This window comes from Chiloscyllium plagiosum, unplaced genomic scaffold (genome assembly GCF_037043375.1).
Source record: "Chiloscyllium plagiosum isolate Xiang-an unplaced genomic scaffold, Cpla_swu_hap1 HiC_scaffold_42, whole genome shotgun sequence".
In the NCBI taxonomy this organism is placed as follows: domain Eukaryota; kingdom Metazoa; phylum Chordata; class Chondrichthyes; order Orectolobiformes; family Hemiscylliidae; genus Chiloscyllium; species Chiloscyllium plagiosum.
In genome coordinates this window covers 35,387,083-35,407,108 of record NW_028270180.1, presented here as the reverse complement: position 1 = coordinate 35,407,108, position 20,026 = coordinate 35,387,083, and the positions used below count along the sequence as shown (strand labels likewise).

The following is a 20,026-nucleotide window of genomic DNA, read 5'->3' as shown; positions in this document are numbered from 1 at the left end:
ACAAGTGTGACATAATGAGAATATTAAGGTCAAAATGGTCAATGACTCTGGTTTTTATGATTTCCAAGTTGTCAGAAATAAGGTGTAAATTATGTTTGAGTTGAAATTTAAGTCTCAAAGTTGAAGGTGTTATGCACCAAGCCAGACGCCTTCAAAACATTTCAAGAAGGCAGCGCAGACCCTAACTTTTGCAGTTGCTTTAAACAGTGTTATGTACTGGGAGTGATGCTGCTGGCTGTAACACTCACTTTTAAACAAACCAGAATTTATTTGTACGTGAACAGAATGTAGAAGAACATAACTTATCTGAAAAGCCCCCTTGACTATTGCAAATTAATGATGCTATTCCAAATACTTGCAATATCACAATAAACACTCCCCCAGCAAAAAAAAGGTAAATCAAGTACAGGTTCTCACAGGAGAGATGTCAGAGAGAGAGAGAGAGAGAGAAGATCAGCATAGATCTGTTTCTTTGGGTCCAGCAGTTTCTCTGGGTTCCCAGCTAAAACTTGACCAGCAGCTGCAATCCAAACAGCTAGGCTGCTAAAACCAAACCAAACCAAATCAGAGAGAAACTGAACTGGGAGAACTAGCCACTCCCCTTGCATTGTATCAGTGTTTTTTTAAAAGCTTGAAAGCCTTTTGTGTGAGGTGGTACCTGTTATCTGTAATCAAATTGGCACTAAAACCCATACAAATCAGACATATCAGAACCCCTGTGTTTGTGACCCCTCTCAAAAAAAAAGGAGACAATAATCTTGTCAAAGGAGCAGCATTGTCACAAGGGATACCAGTTTAAGACCGAGAAGAGGCATTTCTGCTGACGGTTGAGAATCTTTGGAGCTGCTTGCCACAGAGTACTGTGAGTGCAGTGTCTTGTTTATATTTAAGGTTGCAATAGTTCGATTGTTGATCTGTAGGGGAATCCAAAGTTATGGGAAAAAGGCAGGAAAGTGGACATGAGGATGATCCAATCAGCCATGATCCAATTGAGTGGCAGGGCAGACTCGAGGGGCAGAATTGCCTGCTCCTGTTCCTGTTTCTTATGGTCTTATAGTATAAGACCATAAAACATAGGAGTGGAAGTAAGGCAATTCGGCCCATCGAGTCCACTCCACCATTCAGTCATGGCTGATGGGCATTTCAATGCCACTTACACACACATTCCCCGTATTCCTTAATTCCTTGCGAGATTAAGAATTTATCAATCTCTGCCTTGAAGACATTTAACGTCCCAGCCTCCAATGTGCTCCGAGGCAATGAATTTCACAGGCCCACCACTCTCTGGCTGAAGAATTGTCTTCTCACTTCCATTTTAAATTGACCCCCTCTTTTAGTTTCGCACAAATGTTCTAGACATTGCAAGAATAATTTAAATGAAATTATATCCCGATTATTGTGTTACTAGTTATGTGGACAAACTTGACTGTCTTTTTTGATTTACTGAATGTTATGACTTCAGTTGATTCTTCTACTGGACAAGTCAGATCCCAGAGTCAAGCCTGGCTTGATAGAGGATGTCTTTATATTTTTGTTTATCATTCAGTCATTGAACATATTCACAATAAGTTCTCAAAGTATTTTGAGAAAACAACGTGAAGAGAAACATGAACTGAATTACACTGTGCAATAACTATTGGCGCTTTCTCATCAGAAAAAAAGATTCATCTCTATTGTCCCAGCAATGCCCTTAGAAACACTTAAATCATTGTCAAGTGTCAATACTACCTTCAAACTAAAGATTCTTGCTCAGCTGCCATGGCTGTTATTGGTGTCTTTTCGGAAAATAAGCATACATTCACTAAGTGCTGCTTTCTTTAATTAACATTTCACCCTGAGATCCTTGAAACAAGCTGCTATTTCTGTATTTCTGAACCCGTGTTTGAAACAGGCTTCTCGGATGTCTTTTTTTCTGACCCCACAGCCTTTTATCTGGAGTTTTCTTCTCACTGACATCTGTGCAGCCTGGTATTTATTCTCAGATCTCACTGTTTGGAGAATGTCAATAACAGCATTCTGGTTATGGGACATTTCCTTCTGCATGAGCCTGTTTCTACCTCCTTCTCTCACATCATAGATGATGTGAACACCTAATTCTGTTCAAAATTACTTTGACTGTTTAGCAAAAAAGAAGGATCAACTCTTCACAGAACCGAAACACTACAATTCATTTTTCTTCCACTTTAGAACACAAGTTCTCAAATAACAGTACTGCTGTTGGGCATTCTTTATTATTCATTTTTATTCTATTTGTTTATCAGTTTTTGTTTGGAGATGTGAACTGGGCACTGTGAGTTAAAGGAAACTTTTGGACTGTGAGGAATAGCTTGTGTTAAAAGGAAAATGGACAAAACAAGCTTTTGTTTATTCAAGAGGCCAAGCCTGGAAGTTACTTGCAGGTTGGTTTGTGTTCAAAGTGTTCTAGAGATGTTACATCGTCAGGGAAGAGCATGATGTTTGAACAGATGGCTGAAGTTGACTATTAACAAGGTCTGTACCTGGGAATTGGTTCTAGCAAATGTGCAAAAGACTTTCTGCGTGGCATAAAATGTATGGTAACTGGGACCTCATGGAGGAGTTGGTTAGTCTGACATGCAGTGGAGGGAGTTACAAGGATAACTACTTTTATCTGAGTGAACTGAATAAAATTTCAAAAAAATCTAACAAAACCGTCATCTATGCCTGTAGAACAGTACAATGGGAAACTACTTAACTAATCTGACTAGTTTCTTCAATTTTCTTTTAGTTATCTCTTAACTGTTTGTTGTCTGTCTGATGTGTGAATGGGGCTGAAAACAAAGGTTTGGGTTTAAAGCATAGATAGTAAAATTTTACTCTGCTAATTGTATTGTTTATAAATTGTTAGACTTTTAAGATGCAAATGAGTGCCTGGAACTGAGTATCTGCAGAGTCTGGAATTGGTTATGCAAAAGTCTGGTTAGGAACCATTGGGATCAATTTTAAGGGTCTTCAAAGGTTGTAATTTTACTGTATTAATGCAGAGATAGAAGAGCTGATTTGGTTCTGCCGTCTGTTTGTCATAACATTACCTTCATAATAGTAATTAAAATTTGACAAATCTTTTGAAAGTGTGATTTAATTTGAAGTTTGGAGAGAACTTTAATGATAACTGGATTTATTTGTTCCAGGAGTGAAAGTTTGACAGCAGAAAGCCATCCTGTGCTATCAAATTCAACCTACAAACTAACTAAGTCGAGAAGTGAATCCGACTTGTCTCAGCCTGAATCTGATGAGGAAAGTTGTGCATTTGTAAGTATTTCAGCTGTGCAGATTGGTAGAATAATAATTTTTTAAAAATGCCACGATAGAGTTTATAGTGACTTGTACAGCAGCTACCTTGTAGCCAATGTAGTAAATACTGTCACTATTATGTTGTAGCAAGTGCAGCAGCAAATTGTGCACAGACAGGTCAAATAAACAGCATGATGACTATGACCAGATCTTCTGTTTCTGTGGTGTTGATTTGACAGATAAGTATTGACCAGAAATTCCTGCTTTTCTTTAAAGTAGGGCAGTGGATATTTTGCCTCAATCCAAGAGAGCCTAGCAATAGTTCTGTAACTGTCCTGCAGTGGGACTTGAGCCCACAAATGTCTGACTCAGAAGTGAGAGCAACTGAGCCATGGCTGTATGGGATTATTTCAGCTTATGAATCCAGTTATGTTTTTGGTTGCAAGATTCCAATGTCGCATATGTTTCAAAGTCCTGAAGATATGAAACTTGTTAATTCCATCCATGAAAGCTAGACTGGTCAAAAATGGATTCTGGATTAGTGGTGCTGGAAGAGCACAGCAGTTCAGGCACCATCCGAGGAGCAGTAAAATCGACATTTCGGGCAAAAGTCCTTCATCTGTCAAAAATGTGCAAGCGAGGAAACTTTTTTATATCCAGGGAAAGTCCTATTGTTGAAGTTAAGTGTCAAGATCCTTGAGGAGGGGAGAGGCAATTCTGTCAAGACAACCCCCATTTTTTGGGTGTTCGTGACCACCAAATTTTGCAAAATACATTCTGAATTTGCCACATGCTAGTGAGTATAGAAATAGGGCAAATGAATGCCTGGCTCAAGACTTGGTGCAAGAGTTTAGATTCCTGGATCACTTGGACCATTTTTGAGGAAAGTAGGAAGGTTTGCACCTGATCCACATTGGGACCAGCATCCTGGTATGAAGGTTTGCTAGTGCTGTTAGGTTTAAACTAGTCTGGTGGGGGAGGGGACACAGAATATCAATGACACATCGTGTTACTAGGAGAAAGTGAAGACTGCAGAAGCTGGAGAGTCAGAGTCGAAAAATGTGGCGCTGGAAAAGCACAGCAGGTCATGCAACATCCGAGGAGCAGGAGAGTTGTCATTTCGGGCATAAATCCTTCATCAGAAATGTGTTTAGAGTCTAGTGACTCTTCCTCAGAACTGAGGAAGGGTCACTGGACCCGAAATGTTAATTTTGATTTCTCTTAACAGATAAACCTGCTGAGCTTTTCCAGCAACTTCTGATTTGAAGCATCTGCAGTTCTTTTGCTCTTTATTAAGACTAATGAGTTAATGGCATGGATTGACACATTGAAGTATGATATTGTTACCATTACAGAAACATGGTTGAGGACTGGCAATTTAACATTCTGGGATATAGGATCTTTGGGCGAGACAGAGGAAGATAGAACATAGAACATAGAAGAATACAGCGCAGTACAGGCCCTTGGGCCCTCGATGTTGCGCCGATCCAAGCCCACCTAAACTACACTAACCCACTATCCTCCATATACCTATCCAATGCCCTCTTAAATGCCCATAAAGAGGGAGAGTCCACCACTGTTACTGGCAGGGCATTCCATGAACTAACGACTCGCTGAGTGAAGAACCTACCCCTAACATCAGTCCTATATCTACCCCCCCTTAATTTAAAGCTATGCCCCCTTGTAATACCCGACTCAATACGCAGGAAAAGGTTCATACTGTCGACCCTATCTAACCCCCTAATCATCTTGTACACCTCAATCAAGTCACCCCTAAACCTTCTTTTCTCTAGTGAAAACAGCCCCAAGTGCCTCAGTCTTTCCTCATACGATTTTCCTTCCATACCAGGCAACATCCTGGTAAACCTCCTCTGCACCCGTTCCAATGCCTCCACATCCTTCCTATAGTATGGCGACCAAAACTGCACACAATATTCCAGATGCGGCCGTACCAGAGTCTTATACAACTGCATCATGACCTCAGGACTCCGGAACTCAATTCCTCTACCAATAAAAGCCAGTACGCCATATGCCTTCCTCACCGCACTATTTACCTGGGTGGCAACTTTCAGAGATCTGTGTACATGGACACCAAGATCCCTCTGCTCATCCACACTACCAAGTATCCGACCATTAGCCCAGTACCCCATCTTTTTGTTATTCTTAACAAGATGTAGAAAGGGTGGTGGTGTAGCACTATTAATTAACGAGTTAATTACTGCAATAAAAGGAGCTCAAACAAGGTATTGTTAAAAGGAGCTCAAACAAGGTTTTAGGGGTAGGCACTTGGCTGGGAATGTACTATAGGCCTCCATAGAGTCAGCGGGAATTAGAGGTGCAAGTAGGTAGACAGTTCATGGAGGTGTGGAAGAGTGATAATTGGGCAATTTTGTGAAGGGATTTCAACTTTCCCATCATAAACTGAGATAGTCATAGTGTTAAGGGTTTAGAGGGGGCAGATTGCTTGAAATGTAACCAGGGAAATTGTTGTATCAACGTGCAGAAGGCCAAAGAAGGGATTGTGCAGTGCCGGATCTGGTTTTGGGGAAAGATGCTGGACAAGTGTTCGATGTGGCAGTGGACGAACCTTTTAGCAATACCCACCACACCACACTATAGTTCAAACTTGTTCTAGACAAGGAAAGATATGGCTTCAGGTTGGGGGAAGGCAGATTTTATTAAAATAAAGGACAGGACCTGGACATAGTTGTCTGGGAACAGCTCAATGTGGGTAAGTCTACAGCGGAGCTGTCGGGGGCATTCAAAAAGGAGCTGAAGAGAGGACAGATCCAACATGTATCCTTTAAAGGGAAATTTAAAAACAATAAGTTCAAAGAACCCTGGATGTCTCGGTCAATTCACGATTGGATGAGGAAAAAGAAGAAGGCTTTGAGCAAGTCCAAGGGAGCAATTCAGCTGCTACCCTATAGGAATAAAGTAAATGCATTAGAGAACTTAAGAAAGCAAATAGAAGAACAAAAAGCATGAAAAAGGAATTTCAAACAAGATTAGGATTAGATTTGTTAAAATATTGAACAAATGCATTAAAGGGAAGAGGCTAACCGGGAAAAGAGTAGACCCATTAGGAACTAAGGGGATAACTTGTGTGTGAAATTGCAGGATAGTGAAAAGTTCTTAAGTGAATACTTCTCTTGGTCTTCACTCTGGAAAGGGAGACCATATGTACATGTTTCAGGGAAACAAACTGAGGAACTTGCACGAGGTGACAAAGGAAATTGGGAGGTATTGGAGGCTCTCCCATGCTTAAAATCAGACAAAACCCCTAACCTGGTTGAATTGCACCACAGATTGTGATGGGAGGTATGGCAGGAAATTGCAGGGGATCTGACACAAAGTTTTAATTCCTCTCCAGCCATGGGGGCCATACCAGAGGGTTGGAGGACAGCTAATCTGGTTCCACTTTTTAAGAAGATAAACCAGGAAAATACAGACTGCTGACTTTCATGCCAGTAGTAGGGAAACTATTGGAGAAAATTCTGAAGGAGCAAATTAATACCCACTTGGAAAATCATGGGCTAATTAGGAATATTCAACATGGCTTTGTCAGAGAAAGGTCAGGCCTAACAAACGTCAGAATCTTTTGAAAATGCCAAATGTGTGGATGAGGACAGTTCATGTAGTTATATGGATTTTAGCAAAGCTTTTGACAAGGGAGACTGATTGAGAAGGTTAAAGCATGTAAAGTTGAGGAACGTTACTGCAATAAACAGAGAAGGATGGAATCAGAAACTGACTGAGTAAGAGGGCACAAAGGGTAGAGGCAGAAGGCTGTCTAAGTGACTGGAGGCTGGTGTCCAGTGATATACAACAAGGAACAGTCCTGGAATCCTTATTGTTTGATATATACAGAACTGATATAGATGAAAATGTGAGGGAATGTTAAGCAAGTTTGCAGAAGAACCAAGTTTGGTAGAATGATTAATAGTGGGGAATCATAGAATCCCTAGTGTGGAAACAGGCTATTTGGCTCACCGAGTCAGCACAGATCTTCTGAAGAGTATCCCACCCAGTGTTTACCCTTGCCCCCCCCACCCCATTCCAAAATACCCTGTCCCTGTAACTCTGCATTTCCAATGACTGATCCACCTAGCCTGTATATCCCTGGATACTGTGGGCAATTTAGCATGGCCAATCCATCTAACCTGCACATCTTTGCACTGTGGGAGGAAACTGGAGCACCTGGAGGAAACTCTCGCAAAATGAGGAGAATATAGCAAAGTCCATACAGACAGTCATCTGAGGGTGGATTTGAACCTGGGTCACTGTTGCTGAGAGGCACCAGATAGTTGTATGTTGCAGGAAGATATAGATGGGTTGGTCAGTTGGGCAGACCAGTGGCAGATGGTATTTAATCCTGATAAGTACAAGGAAGAAGAATCATGGCGAAGGAATATTTTTTGAATGGCAGGACACTGGGAAGCTTAGAGTAATTATTCACAGATCCCTGAAGTCAGCAGAACATGTGAATAAGGCATATGGGACATTTGCCTTCTTCAGTTGTGGCTTAAAGTATAAGAGGAAGGAGGTAACGTTGTAGTTGTACAGAGCATTGATTAGGCCACAGCTGGAGTACTGTGTGCGGTTCTGGTGCAAGAAAAATGTGCTAGCACAAGAGGGATTACAGAGAAGGGTTCACCAGGATGTGGCCTGCGATAGAGCAATTGAGCTATAATGATCCATGACTACATAGGAATGGATTGTTTTCTTTAGAGCAGAAAAGACTAAGGGGGACATGGTTGAGGTGTATAAGATTATGAAATGATTTGGAGATGCCGGTGTTGGACTGGGGTGTACAAAGTTAAAAATCACACAACACCAGGTTATAGTCCAACAGGTTTAATTGGAAGCACACTAGCTTTTGGAGTGATGCTCCTTCATCAGGTGATTGTGGAGGGCTCGATCGTAACGCAGAATTTATAGCAAAAATTTGCAGTGTGATGTAACTGAAATTATACAACATATTGTCTAGCTATCACCATTGTTAACAGCTAACCCGAGAATGCAACTTTAAAAAAAAGGGTTTTGTGATTTACACATGAAAGAAGTGAAACTATCAATGTACTCTAACAGATGAAAGGCTTAACAGACAATCAGTTTTTCAATGTATAATTTCAGTTACATCACACTGCAAATTTTTGCTATAAATTCTGTGTTACGATCGAGCCCTCCACAATCACCTGATGAAGGAGCGTCGCTCCGAAAGCTAGTGTGCTTCCAATTAAATCTGTTGGACTATAACCTGGTGTTGTGTGATTTTTAAGATTATGAAAGGTATGGGCAGGGTGAATAGAGAGTAACTGTTCCTTTTGGTTGAGGGTCGGATATAGTTTTAGGGTAAGGGGATTTGGTTTAAAAAAAAACCTGTTCACTCAGCGGGTGATGGAAATCTGGAATGCACTGCCTAGAAGTTTGTGGAGTCTGGAAAACTTACAACCATTAAAAAATATTTGGATCAGCACTTGAGATACCATAACATTCAGGGATATGGGATTAGCGCACCTTTAGTGGTAGTTTTGTTGGTGGAGATTCGATGGGCCGAAGGGCATTTCCTGTGCTGCATGTATCTATGAAATATGTGTTCACACTTCCATGGAAAGTTATAGGGTACCATCATACTAAATGGTTTCCATGTGTGATTCTGGGCATCATGCAGAGCAGCCAGACCATGATGGTATCTCTGTGCAGCATTGATAGCAAGTCACCACTGCATTTTGAAATGGTCACACCTAGTCTCAACCTTGTACAGTTGAATGCTGCATGAAACAGCATGCAAGGATAGCACTCTAATAGGATCATTAAATGCTTATTAATTAGTCTCTGAATTATTTCATCTGGCTGCTAGTACAATTGTGTACTTTTGCTTCAGGTTTTATAAGCTTGTTTAAAGTTTTGGCACTGTACAAGGTGTAGAATGACATATTGTACTGAAAGAAGTTACTTCCAGACATAGATGGCCTGATAGGATTTGCTCTGGCATTTGAACATGACTTAGAGCATGTAGGAATTTAAGCAAGGCAAACTGCTAGGAGGAGGAACTAGGGTACTGAACTAGATTCAGATCCAGCAGGGTTTTTAGTAAACCTTTCCACCTCAACTTTAATCAGGGCCAGTGCATAGAACTTAAAGACGACGTGGCTGAAATGTACAAACTACCACAGCACCAATCTCAAATCCGGGTAAGGGTAACATAGCCTGTGTCTGTGAAGTTGACTTTAACTCTCAACCTTCAGACCTATGGCTGTAGTCATGAGCTCTTGCATGCATTTGCTGCAGGCTTACTAAGAAGCCTACAAACCTATAAAGGATAAAAGCTTATGGAATTTTAACAGCAAATGTGTTGTATCTATAACACACTTTAGAGTGGAATATCTGCTGGTTTTTACACTGAAATAAATGTGTTCTGTTATCGAACACCAGTTGTTGAAGAGCCAATATGGTTTTGTGAAAAGGAAATCATGTTTGACAAATTTGCTGGAATTCTTTGAAGGTTTAACAATCCGAGTTAATTTTAGTAATGTATTTGGATTTCGAAAAGTCATCCGATAAAGTACCACATAAATGTTTATTGTACAAGATCGGAGCTCACAGTATTGGAGGTAATGTATTAGCTTGGCTTGAGGATTAGATGACATACAAGATGTAGAGTTGGGATTAATGTATTGTCTGAAAGACTTATGCCTTTCTAAAATGTCTGTATTAATGACTTGGAAAAAGGGCCAGAGTGTAATGTATCCAGAATTGCTGAAGGTAGAAAAATAGGTAGGAGGGCATGTTGTGATGAGGATATAATGAATACAAGGGGATAGATAGATTGAGGGAGTGGACAAGAAAGTTGTCAGATGTATTTTAATATAGGCAAGTATGAAGTCATAGCACAAGGAAGAATCAAAAAGCAGACTATCATTTAAATGGAGAGAGACTCCAAAAAATGCAGTTCACATGGATTTGGGTGTTCATGTGCATGAAACTCAAAGCATTAACATGCAGGTGCTGCAAATAATTAAGAAGGCAAATGGAATTTTGGCCTTTTTGCTAGGGAGTTAGATTTTAAGCATAGGAAAGTATTGTTACAACTATAAGAGAGTTGGTGAGGCTGCATCTGGCCTCTTGGATACAGTTTTGACACCCATTTTATAAGAAACAGCGGATGTTTTGGCATTGGAGGCACTTCAAAGTAGATTTACTGAATTGATCCCAGGAGGGCAAATGACAGGTTGGGCATCAGTGTGTGGAATGCACTACCAGCAGTAGTAGTAGAGTCAGATACGTTAGAGACGTTTAAGCAGCTCTTGGGTAGGCAGCTGGATGATAGTAAAATGTGGGATATTTGGTTAGTTTGGTTAGAGTAGAATAAAAGGTCGGCACAATAACGAGGGCTGAAGGGCATTTACTGTGCGGACTGTACTATGTTTAAAAGAACTTTATTGAAGCATGCAAGATTCTGAGAACGGCTTAACAGGATATATGCTAAGAAGAATTCCACTAATGGGGAATCCCGAACTGCAGGATATAGTTACGGAATAAAGGGAGATTCATTTAAAACTGAAACGCAGATAAATTTCTTTTGAGGGTAATGAACAATTTGAATTCCCTACCATAGAGAGTTGTGGAGGTCAGAACATTGAAAGTGTTTAAAGAGGAGGTTGGTAGATTTTTTAAGTATCGCGGAGTTGAAGTCTGTGAGGTGAAAACAAAAGTTCTGGAGATCACAATGGGTTAGGCAGCATCCATGGAGAGAAAGTAAGCTAACGTTTTGAGTCTAGATGACTGTTGTTCAGAGCTTGCTTTCTCTCCATGGATGCTGCCTGATTCATTAATCTCCAGCATTTTTTTGGTTTAGATTTCAGCATATGCAATAATGTGCTCCTGCATTGATGTTTGTGAGGAGTTGGCATGAAAGATGAGTTGTTGCATGAGGCAAATCAACCGCGATCTTGCAGCGTGCTGGAGCCTAAAGGGACTGAAATGCTTACTTCTGCCTGTTTCTCTTGTTCTTCTTAATCGGGTATTTGAACCAGTGAATGCTCCCACACATGTAGATGCTATTCACTGACTTTTGAAATTCAGCAAGGTATAAAGCCTTTAATCGTGTTTCTACGGAGAAGTCAGTTTAATTATTCTGTTGATTGACTTACTGTAGCATTATTCAGGAGTTACGAGCCAGAGCTCAAGATTTGAGAAAAATTATATCGAACTGCAACCAGGTCAGTTTTTAATGGGTTTTGGGAGGGCTTTCAATGAACCAGTATTAGTTTTTCTTTTAATTCTTGATAATATTGGGAGGTATGTTTATTGACATTTTTCCTGCAGAGATGTGAACTTTGTTTTTTCAAGTTATTTTATATCTCCTTTTCTCTTATCATGGACCATGCACTGATGTCAGACAAGTGGGCAGATAGATCAGAATTCAAGTGATATTGTTCATTGAGAAATGAGTGAAATTGCTGACTTTATTATGATCTCACTCTCTGAGGAGATATTTGACCTCAGCTTTTATACTGTCCAATTTTGCATTTGTGAGTAAAATACTGAGTCGTTGCAAGGAGAGAAGATCTGCTTTGATCACACTTGTTATGGTATACCATACAGACACTTGGCAGTTTGTTTTTATGTTCAGGCCACAGGAGTGGACTAAACAACAGTATTTAATTGCTATTTCAAAGTATTGGTGAAATTAACTTCAACAAGTGGATTTATGAAAGCAATGTTTGACAAATAGCTGGAGACTTTTGAGGACTAAAACAGTACAATCCATGAGGGAGCATATTTAGATTTTTAGAAAGGTCTTAAAGTCCTATGTGAGAGGTTAGTGTGCAAAATCAAAGTATTTTGGATTGGTGACAATGCACTACCAAACCATTTAGAAGTGCATGATACAATCAAGCAGTCATCATTGCTTCATCAGGGGGAAACATACATGACAAATCTATTACAGTTCTCTGAGGAGCTAACAAACAGAATAGATAAAGGGAAACCAAAATGACACAAATATAAGTGGGAAAGCAAGTAGTGAGGATTCGAGCAAGTAGCACATTCTAGAAAGGGACATAGACAAGTTGTGAGTAGACAAAAACTTTGATGATTGAACAAATTGTAGGAATATGTGAGGTTACGTACTTTGGCGGGCAGAATAGAAGAACTGAATATTATTTAAAGAAAGGACTTCAGAAAGCTGCAGCACACAGGAATTTGGGATTTTGATGCATGATTTGCAAAAGACTCTCATTCAGGTTAGTGTGATAGGGAAGACAAATGGAATGTTGACTTTTTATTTTAAGGGTATGGACTGTAAAAATTAGGAGGCCTTGCTAAAACTGAAGGCACTAATCAGACCATACCTGGAATACTGAAAACTTTGGTCACCTCATGTAAGGAATGATACAGTGATACTAGGGCAGTCCAGAGAAGATTCATTTGGTTGATTACAATATGGAGGGATTTTCTTATGAGAAGAGATCGAGTACATTGAGCTTGTACTTTATGGAGTTTAAAAGAAATAGATGAGATATTACTAAGCATGTGGCTGTTTGAAAGTACAGGAGATTTGTGTGACTCCAGATTTAGGAAAACAGAATTTGTGTCCTCAATATTTTTGGATGGTATCATTATTAATAAATTTGCAAACAATATTGTGATTGTATTGATTTTAGAAGCAATTAGAGGCAAAATTGAAGGTTAACATTTTAATCAGCTTAATTAGATTTTAGTTATTAATTACTAGTCAGCACTTGTGTTTGTGCCTCACAATGGAGAATTAGCTCTGACAATTATGATATTTAGCGATTTTTGAGAAGATTTGTAGTTCAGGTTGATGATTAGTAAGTAAGTTAGCTCGCTGAGCTTGAAGGTTGTTTTCAGACATTTCGTCACCATACTAGGTAACATCATCAGTGAAAGTCTGTAGTGAAACGCTGGTGGTATGTCCAGCCTCTCTATTTATAGATCTTGGTTTCTTAAGGTGGGTGATGTCATTTCCAGTTCTTTTTTTCAAGGGAAGGTAGATAGGATCCAAGTCGATGTGTTTATTGATGGAGTTCTGGTTAGAATGCCATGCCTCTAAGAATTCTCGTGCATGTCTTTGTTTCGCCTGTCCTAAGATGTGTGTTCTCCCAGTCAAAGTAGTCTCCTTCTTTGTCTGTACGTGTAGAAACTAGTGAGGGTGGGTCGTATCTTTTGGTGGCCAGTTGGTATTCGTGTATCCTGGTGGCAAGTTTCCTGCTAGTTTGTCCGATGTATTTTTTTTACAGTTCTTGAATGGTATCTTGTAATTGACGTTAGTTTTGTTGGTGGTATCTATTCAGTCCTTTAGGTTCATTAGTCGCTGTTTAAGTGTGTTGCGAGGTTTGTGGGCTACCATGATGTCAAGGGATCTGAGTAGTCTGGAAGTCATTTCTGATATGTCTTTGATGTAAGGTAATTATGATATTTTTCAGTGGTTCCTTGAGCTTGACCATTCTGTTAAGAGTAAACTCAAGCTAAAAGATATAGTTACAAGTTGTTGGTAGGCTCTATTTTTAAATTGAAATATAGTTTGCCTTTTTGGTTGTTAATGACTTGTGAATTTAATTTATTGTTCTATCTTTTGAAAGAGCTCCAGAAGATATGTAGATGCGGACTTAGATTTGGCATCAGTTCAGAGAAAGCGAGGTGAGTCATATGTAGATCTCTCTGCTGCTTTTGAAATTTAGATGTGAATATAATGCTGAAAAATTCTAGTAAAATGTATCAGTTTAACCAGAACTGGCAATGTTCATTTTTGTTACTTTTTCTAAGTGTTGTTGTATTGTTTTAGTTTTATAATTTTCATTTTTTAATTTTGGTGCCATTTATGGGCAAATTGGAGGATTTTTCATCCTATTCTCTGGTTAATTTCAAGCATACGTTTTACTCAAGCCTGCAGCAAATGTACTCGTACCATCAGTTACCTTGACTCTGCATATTTGTGTCTAGATTAGATTACAGTGTGGAAACAGGCCCTTCGGCCCAACAAGTCCACACCGACCCGCCGAAGCGAAACCCACCCATACCCCTACATTTACCCCTTACCTAACACTACGGGCAATTTAGTATGGCCAATTCACCTGACCCTGCACATCTTTGGACTGTGGGAGGAAACCGGATTACTCGGAGGAAACCCACGCAGACACGGGGAGAACGTGCAAACTCCACACAGTCAGTCGCCTGAGGCGGGAATTGAACCCGGGTCTCTGGCGCTGTGAGGCAGCAGTGCTAACCACTGTGCCACCGTGCCGCCCGTGTCCATCGATAGTTTTTGTGTTTCGGGGGAAAAACAGGAAATTGGAGGATATGCTTTGTGCATAATGTGAAAGAGCCCGTAATGTAAACTGGTAAACACTTCACTGGACTCGAGCTTAAATTTAGTTCAATGATATTTTTGTATATCTTAACATTATTTAATGCACTATATTAGCTGAGCAAGAATGTTCAGTATAAAATTGCCTGAGAAATAATGCTTTGTATGGCAGTAACAATTCTCCAAGTTAGTTTGAAATGTTTGTGTGCAATCTTCTAATGGCTGAACAGACTTTCTTATAGTTATTTAATGCCCAAAGCAGTCAGCTGCTTCACACACAAACTTTCCAAGCATGTGCTGTATCAAATGTCTCCTTTTGTCTTCTGATTTTATGTGGTAGTGTGTTTACTCCTTGTTGGCCAGTTGAGTCCCAGAAACAAGAGGAGCTGCAAGCAAGTAAATGATGGCATGTTTACCCTTTTTAAAGCTTTAAGCTTGCCTACATATATTATGCCATGTACAGTATATACTGTCCCTTAATTGTTGCAGCATTGGTTTGTCCCATCTGTTATGCACCATAATTGTGAGACCAGTAGGTTGGGTGGTTTTTTTGTGGTGGTGCTGCTTTGCCTCAGCAGAAAGTCACAGCTTAAGCAATGTAATGACTAGATGTTACGGTTATTGTTACCTGTATCACTATATATACCAGTTTTAATTCCGGAAGTTCCCTTGTGTTTTGTTTAGGTTTGCAATGTGCTTATACAACAGTGCTTCCCAAAAAAATGTCAGCTAGGAATCTTCAAGACTGGCACAGATGGCCAATTATTCCCATTTTCTCCCTACTATCATGTTATTGCAATAAAAGAAGTAAGATTCTGGCAGTTTTTTTATTTTAATTTTGCTTTCTGCATGGTTTTTTTGGTCTGCTTGTTATGGTATAAATTGACGAGAATGTATTTGTTCACAAAATGTTCTGTATGAATTTAGTCTTATTTCCATCATTTCATACTCCACAGGACCTCTTTATGGCCCAACAGATTCACTGAGAGCCACTTGGGCGCGGCTGAAATCTAGTAGAGATTGGCCGTATGATTCTTCTCACCTGTACAATGCTGCTGATTTTGATCTGAATCAGTCTCTTGGAATACATGCATTCATTGAAAACATTGTTAGTTTTGTGAGTGGAGGTGTAGGGACTTCCCCAAGTTTTAAAGAATCTGAAGAAAATTTGGCCTCCAACCCTCAGGCCATCATCATTGCCATGGAGCAGCAACAGCTCAGGTCTGAGGTAAGTAGTGTGTTTTCTTGATATATGCAGCCTAATCAACCACAAACAGAAGCCTCTCATGAAGGTTATAATTATAAGTCCCATGTGAAACATTAGAGACTAATAATGGCTAAATTTAATTAATTGTGAAGAACCTTTTGGACAATTTGCTGTTTTTGGTGTGTGTGTGTATTGGGTATTGAAGTTGAAGGAACTAAATATAACCTTTTAATCATCTTGTAAATGTTGAAGAATTGCTCAATATCTTGAGTTGAATGAGGTATTAAGTAATATGATTGTTGAGCTTATGACTATAAGACAGAAGAGTAGAAATGGGCAGATTAAGCTCATCAGGTTTGCTCTGCCATTCGATGAGATGCTGGCTGATCAGATAATAGAACATAGAACATTAGAACATAGAACATTACAGCATAGTACAGGCCCTTCAGCCCTCGATGTTGCGCCGACCTGTCATACCAATCTGAAGCCCATCTAACCTATTCCATGTGCATCCATTTGTTTGTCCAATGACGACTTAAATGTACTTAAAGTTGACGAATCTACTACCGTTGCAGGCAAAGCATTCCATACCCTTACTATTCTCTGAGTAAAGAAACTACCTCTGACATCTGTCCTGTATCTATCACCCCTCAATTTAAAGCTATGCCCCCTCATGCTCGCCGTCACCATACTTGGAAAAAGGCTCTCCCTGTCCACCCTATCTAACCCTCTGATTATCTTATATGTCTCTATTAAGTCACCTCTCAACATTCTTCTCTCTAACGAAAACAGCCTTAAGTCCCTCAGCCTTTCCTTGTAAGATCTTCCCTCTATACCAGGCAACATCCTAGTAAATCTCCCCTGCACCTTTTCCAAAGCTTCCACATCCTTCTTATAATGCAATGACCAGAACTGTACACAATACTCCAAGTGCAGCCGCACCAGAGTTTTGCACAGCTGTAGCATAACCTCATGGTTCTGGAACTCGATCCCTCTATTAATAAAAGCTAAAACACTGTATGCCTTCTTAACAACACTGTCAACTTTTATGGATCTGTGTACCTGAACACCGAGATCTCTCTGCTCATCTACACTACCAAGGATCTTACCATTAGCCCAGTACTTTGCATTCCGGTTACTCCAACCAAAGTGAATCACCTCACACTTGTCCGCATTAAACTCCATTTGCCACCTCTCAGCCCAGCTCTGCAGTTTATCTATGTCCCTCTGTAACCTACAACATCCTTCGTCACTATCCACAACTCCACCGACCTTAGTGTCATCTGCAAATTTACTAACCCACCCTTTACGCCCTCATCCAGTTCATTTATAAAAATGACGAACAGTAGTGGACCCAACACCGACCTTGCGGTATACCACTGGTAACTGGACTCCAGGATGAACATTTCCCATCAACCACCACTTCTTTCAGCAAGCCAATTACTGATCCAAACTGCTATATCTCCCACAATCCCATTCCTCCGCATTTTGTACAATAGCCTACTGTAGGGTACCTTATTGAACGCCTTGGTGAAATCCATATACACCACATCAACCAGTTTATTCTCATCTACCTGTTTGGTCACCTTCTGAAAGAACTCAATAAGGTTTGTGAGGCATGACCTACCCTGAACAAAACCGTGCTGACTATCCCTAATCAAATTATTATTTTCTAGATGATTATAAATCCTATCTCTTATAACCTGTTCCAACACTTTACCAACAACTGAAGTAAGGCTCACTGGTCTATAATTACCAGGGTTGTCTCTACTCCCCTTCTTGAACAGAGGAACCACATCTGCTGTCTAGTCTTCTGGCACTATTCCTGTAGAGAATGACGGTTTAAAGATCAATGCCAAAGGCTCAGCAATCTCCTCCCTGGTTTCTCAGAGGATCCTAGGATAAATCCCATCTAGCCCAGGGGACTTATCTATTTTCACACTCTGCAGTATTTCTAATACCTCTTCCTTGTGAACCTCGATCACACCTAGTCTAGTAGCCTGTGTCTCAGTAATCTCCTCGACAACATTGTCACTTTCTAGACTGATAACTGTTGAAAAATATTCATTTAGTGCTTCCTCAATCTCTCCTGATTCCACACACAACTTCCCACTACTATCCTTGATTGGCCCTAATCTTACTCTTGTCATTCTTTTATTCCTTAAATACCTATAGAAAGCCTTAGGGTTTACCCTGAACCTATTTGCCAACAACTTCTCATGTCTCCTACTGGCTCTTCTGAGCTCTCTCTTTAGGTCTTTCCTGACTACCTTGTAACCCTCAAGCGCCCTAACTGAGCTTCACATCTCATCCTAACATAAGCCGCCTTCTTCCTCTTGACCAGAGATTCCACTTCCTTCGTAAACCACAGCTCCCACACTCTACACTTCCTCCCTGCCTGACAGGTATATACATATCTCGGACACACAGTAGCTTTTCCTTGAATAAGCTCCACATTTCTAATATGCCTATCCCCTGCAGTTTCCTTCCCCATCCTATGCTTCTGCCTCTCGAACGATCCGAAGTTCATCCAGCTCCAGTTCCCTAACGCGGTTTTCGAGGAGCTGGAGTTAGGTGCACTTCCCGCAGATATAGTCATCAGGGACACTAGTTGTGACCCTTACCTCCCACATTCTGCAGGAGGAACATTCAACTGCCCTCACCTCCATTCCCACTATTCTAAATTCCCAAAGAGACTGTTGAAAAAGTAAGGAATTAAAAACAAAACTCGTTACCTTACCAATCTGGCGCACAGGTCCTTTTTTTTTGGCTAGAGGAGGATGATGAGCGGGAGACACTACCCAAGTAGTGTTTCGGATAACGCAACCACACAAATATATGACTTCCCAGAACTCCTTCGCTCCTTCCTTGCACCTCTCGGCAAATGGAGGCCCGACTCCCAAGTTAAGTCCCTTTTAATGCGGGAAAACTCACCCTTCCCGGCAACCCTCGCTTCACCACTCCTTCTCTCCTCGCTACTCTGGTAAAATGCGGAACTCCACTTTCTTGCTTTTTCCCTATAACCCATGATTCTCTTACTGATTAAAAATCTGTCTATCTCAACTTAAATCTGCTTAAAGACCAAACCTCCATTGTCTTCTGTGGTAAAGAATTCCACAGGTTCAGAGCCTGTGAACAAATTCTTCTTTGCTGTGTGACCCCTTATTCTGGGATTTTGCCCTCTACATCTTACACTCCCAGGAGGGGAAGTAACATAGTAACATAGAAGGTGGGAGCAGTAGTAGGCAACCAGACTCCTTGAGCCTGCTGTACCATTCACTATTTTCAAGCCTGATCATTGAACTCAATACTCTACTCTAATCCTTTGATTCCTTTAGCTTCAGTAGCTGTTTTTGCCACCTCCTGGAAAACACATTGTTTTGGCCTCAACTACCTTCTGTGGCAGTGAATTCCACAGGCTCAGCACTCTGAAGACATTTCTCCTTATCTCAGTCCTAAAAGGTTTACCCCTTATATTTAGATTATGATCCCTGTATGCACCCTTACAACAGGATCTGGACCAGATGGGCCAATGGGCTGAGAAGTGGCAGATGGAGTTTAATTCCGATAAATGCGAGGTGCTGCATTTTGGGAAAACAAATCTTAGCAGGACTTATACACTTTTAATGGTAAGGTCCTAGGGAGTGTTGCTGATCAAAGAGACCTCAGAGTGCAGGTTCATAGCTCTTTGAAAGTGGAATCGCAGGTAGATAGGATAGTGAACAAGGTGTTTGGTATGCTTTCCTTTATTGGTCAGAGTATTGAGTGCAGGATTTGGGAGGTCATGTTGCGGCTGTACAGGACATTGGTTAGGCCACTGTTGGAATATTGCGTGCAATTCTGGTCTCCTTCCTATCGGAAAGATGTTGTGAAACTTGAAAGGGTTCAGAAAAGATTTACAAGGATGTTGCCAGGGTTGGAGGATTTGAGCTATAGGGAGAGGCTGAACAAGCCTTCGTCTGCAGGAAATGCAGTCAGATCCTGATCCTCACCGAACGAGTTAGGGAACTGGAACTGGAGTTGGATGAACTGAGGATTATTCGAGAGGCTGAGAGGGTGATTGATAGAAGCTACAGGGACATAGTTACGCCGGAGAACAGAGGTAGCTGGGTAACAGTTAGAGGTGGGAAGGGGAAGAAGCAGGCAGTGCAGGGTTCCCCTGTGGTCGTTCCCCTAAAAAATAAGTATACAGCTTTGGAAACTGTTGGGGGGGACAGCGTTGCAGGTGTAAG

At 40.6% G+C, this 20,026-nt stretch overlaps 1 protein-coding gene across 6 annotated transcripts in view; it reads left to right on the top strand.

Annotated features, from left to right (window-relative positions):
• The window catches only part of herc1 (HECT and RLD domain containing E3 ubiquitin protein ligase family member 1), a 483,062-nt gene that overhangs the window by 163,622 nt on the left and 299,414 nt on the right, over positions 1-20,026 (top strand). For all 6 annotated transcript variants that reach the window (XM_087981970.1, XM_087981969.1, XM_087981967.1 and 3 more), the window contains exons 24-26: positions 3,150-3,270; positions 13,863-13,920; positions 15,544-15,815. In XM_087981970.1, the coding sequence (XP_087838096.1) occupies positions 3,150-3,270; positions 13,863-13,920; positions 15,544-15,815 (451 nt within the window). The remainder of the gene's footprint in view (positions 1-3,149; positions 3,271-13,862; positions 13,921-15,543; positions 15,816-20,026) is intronic.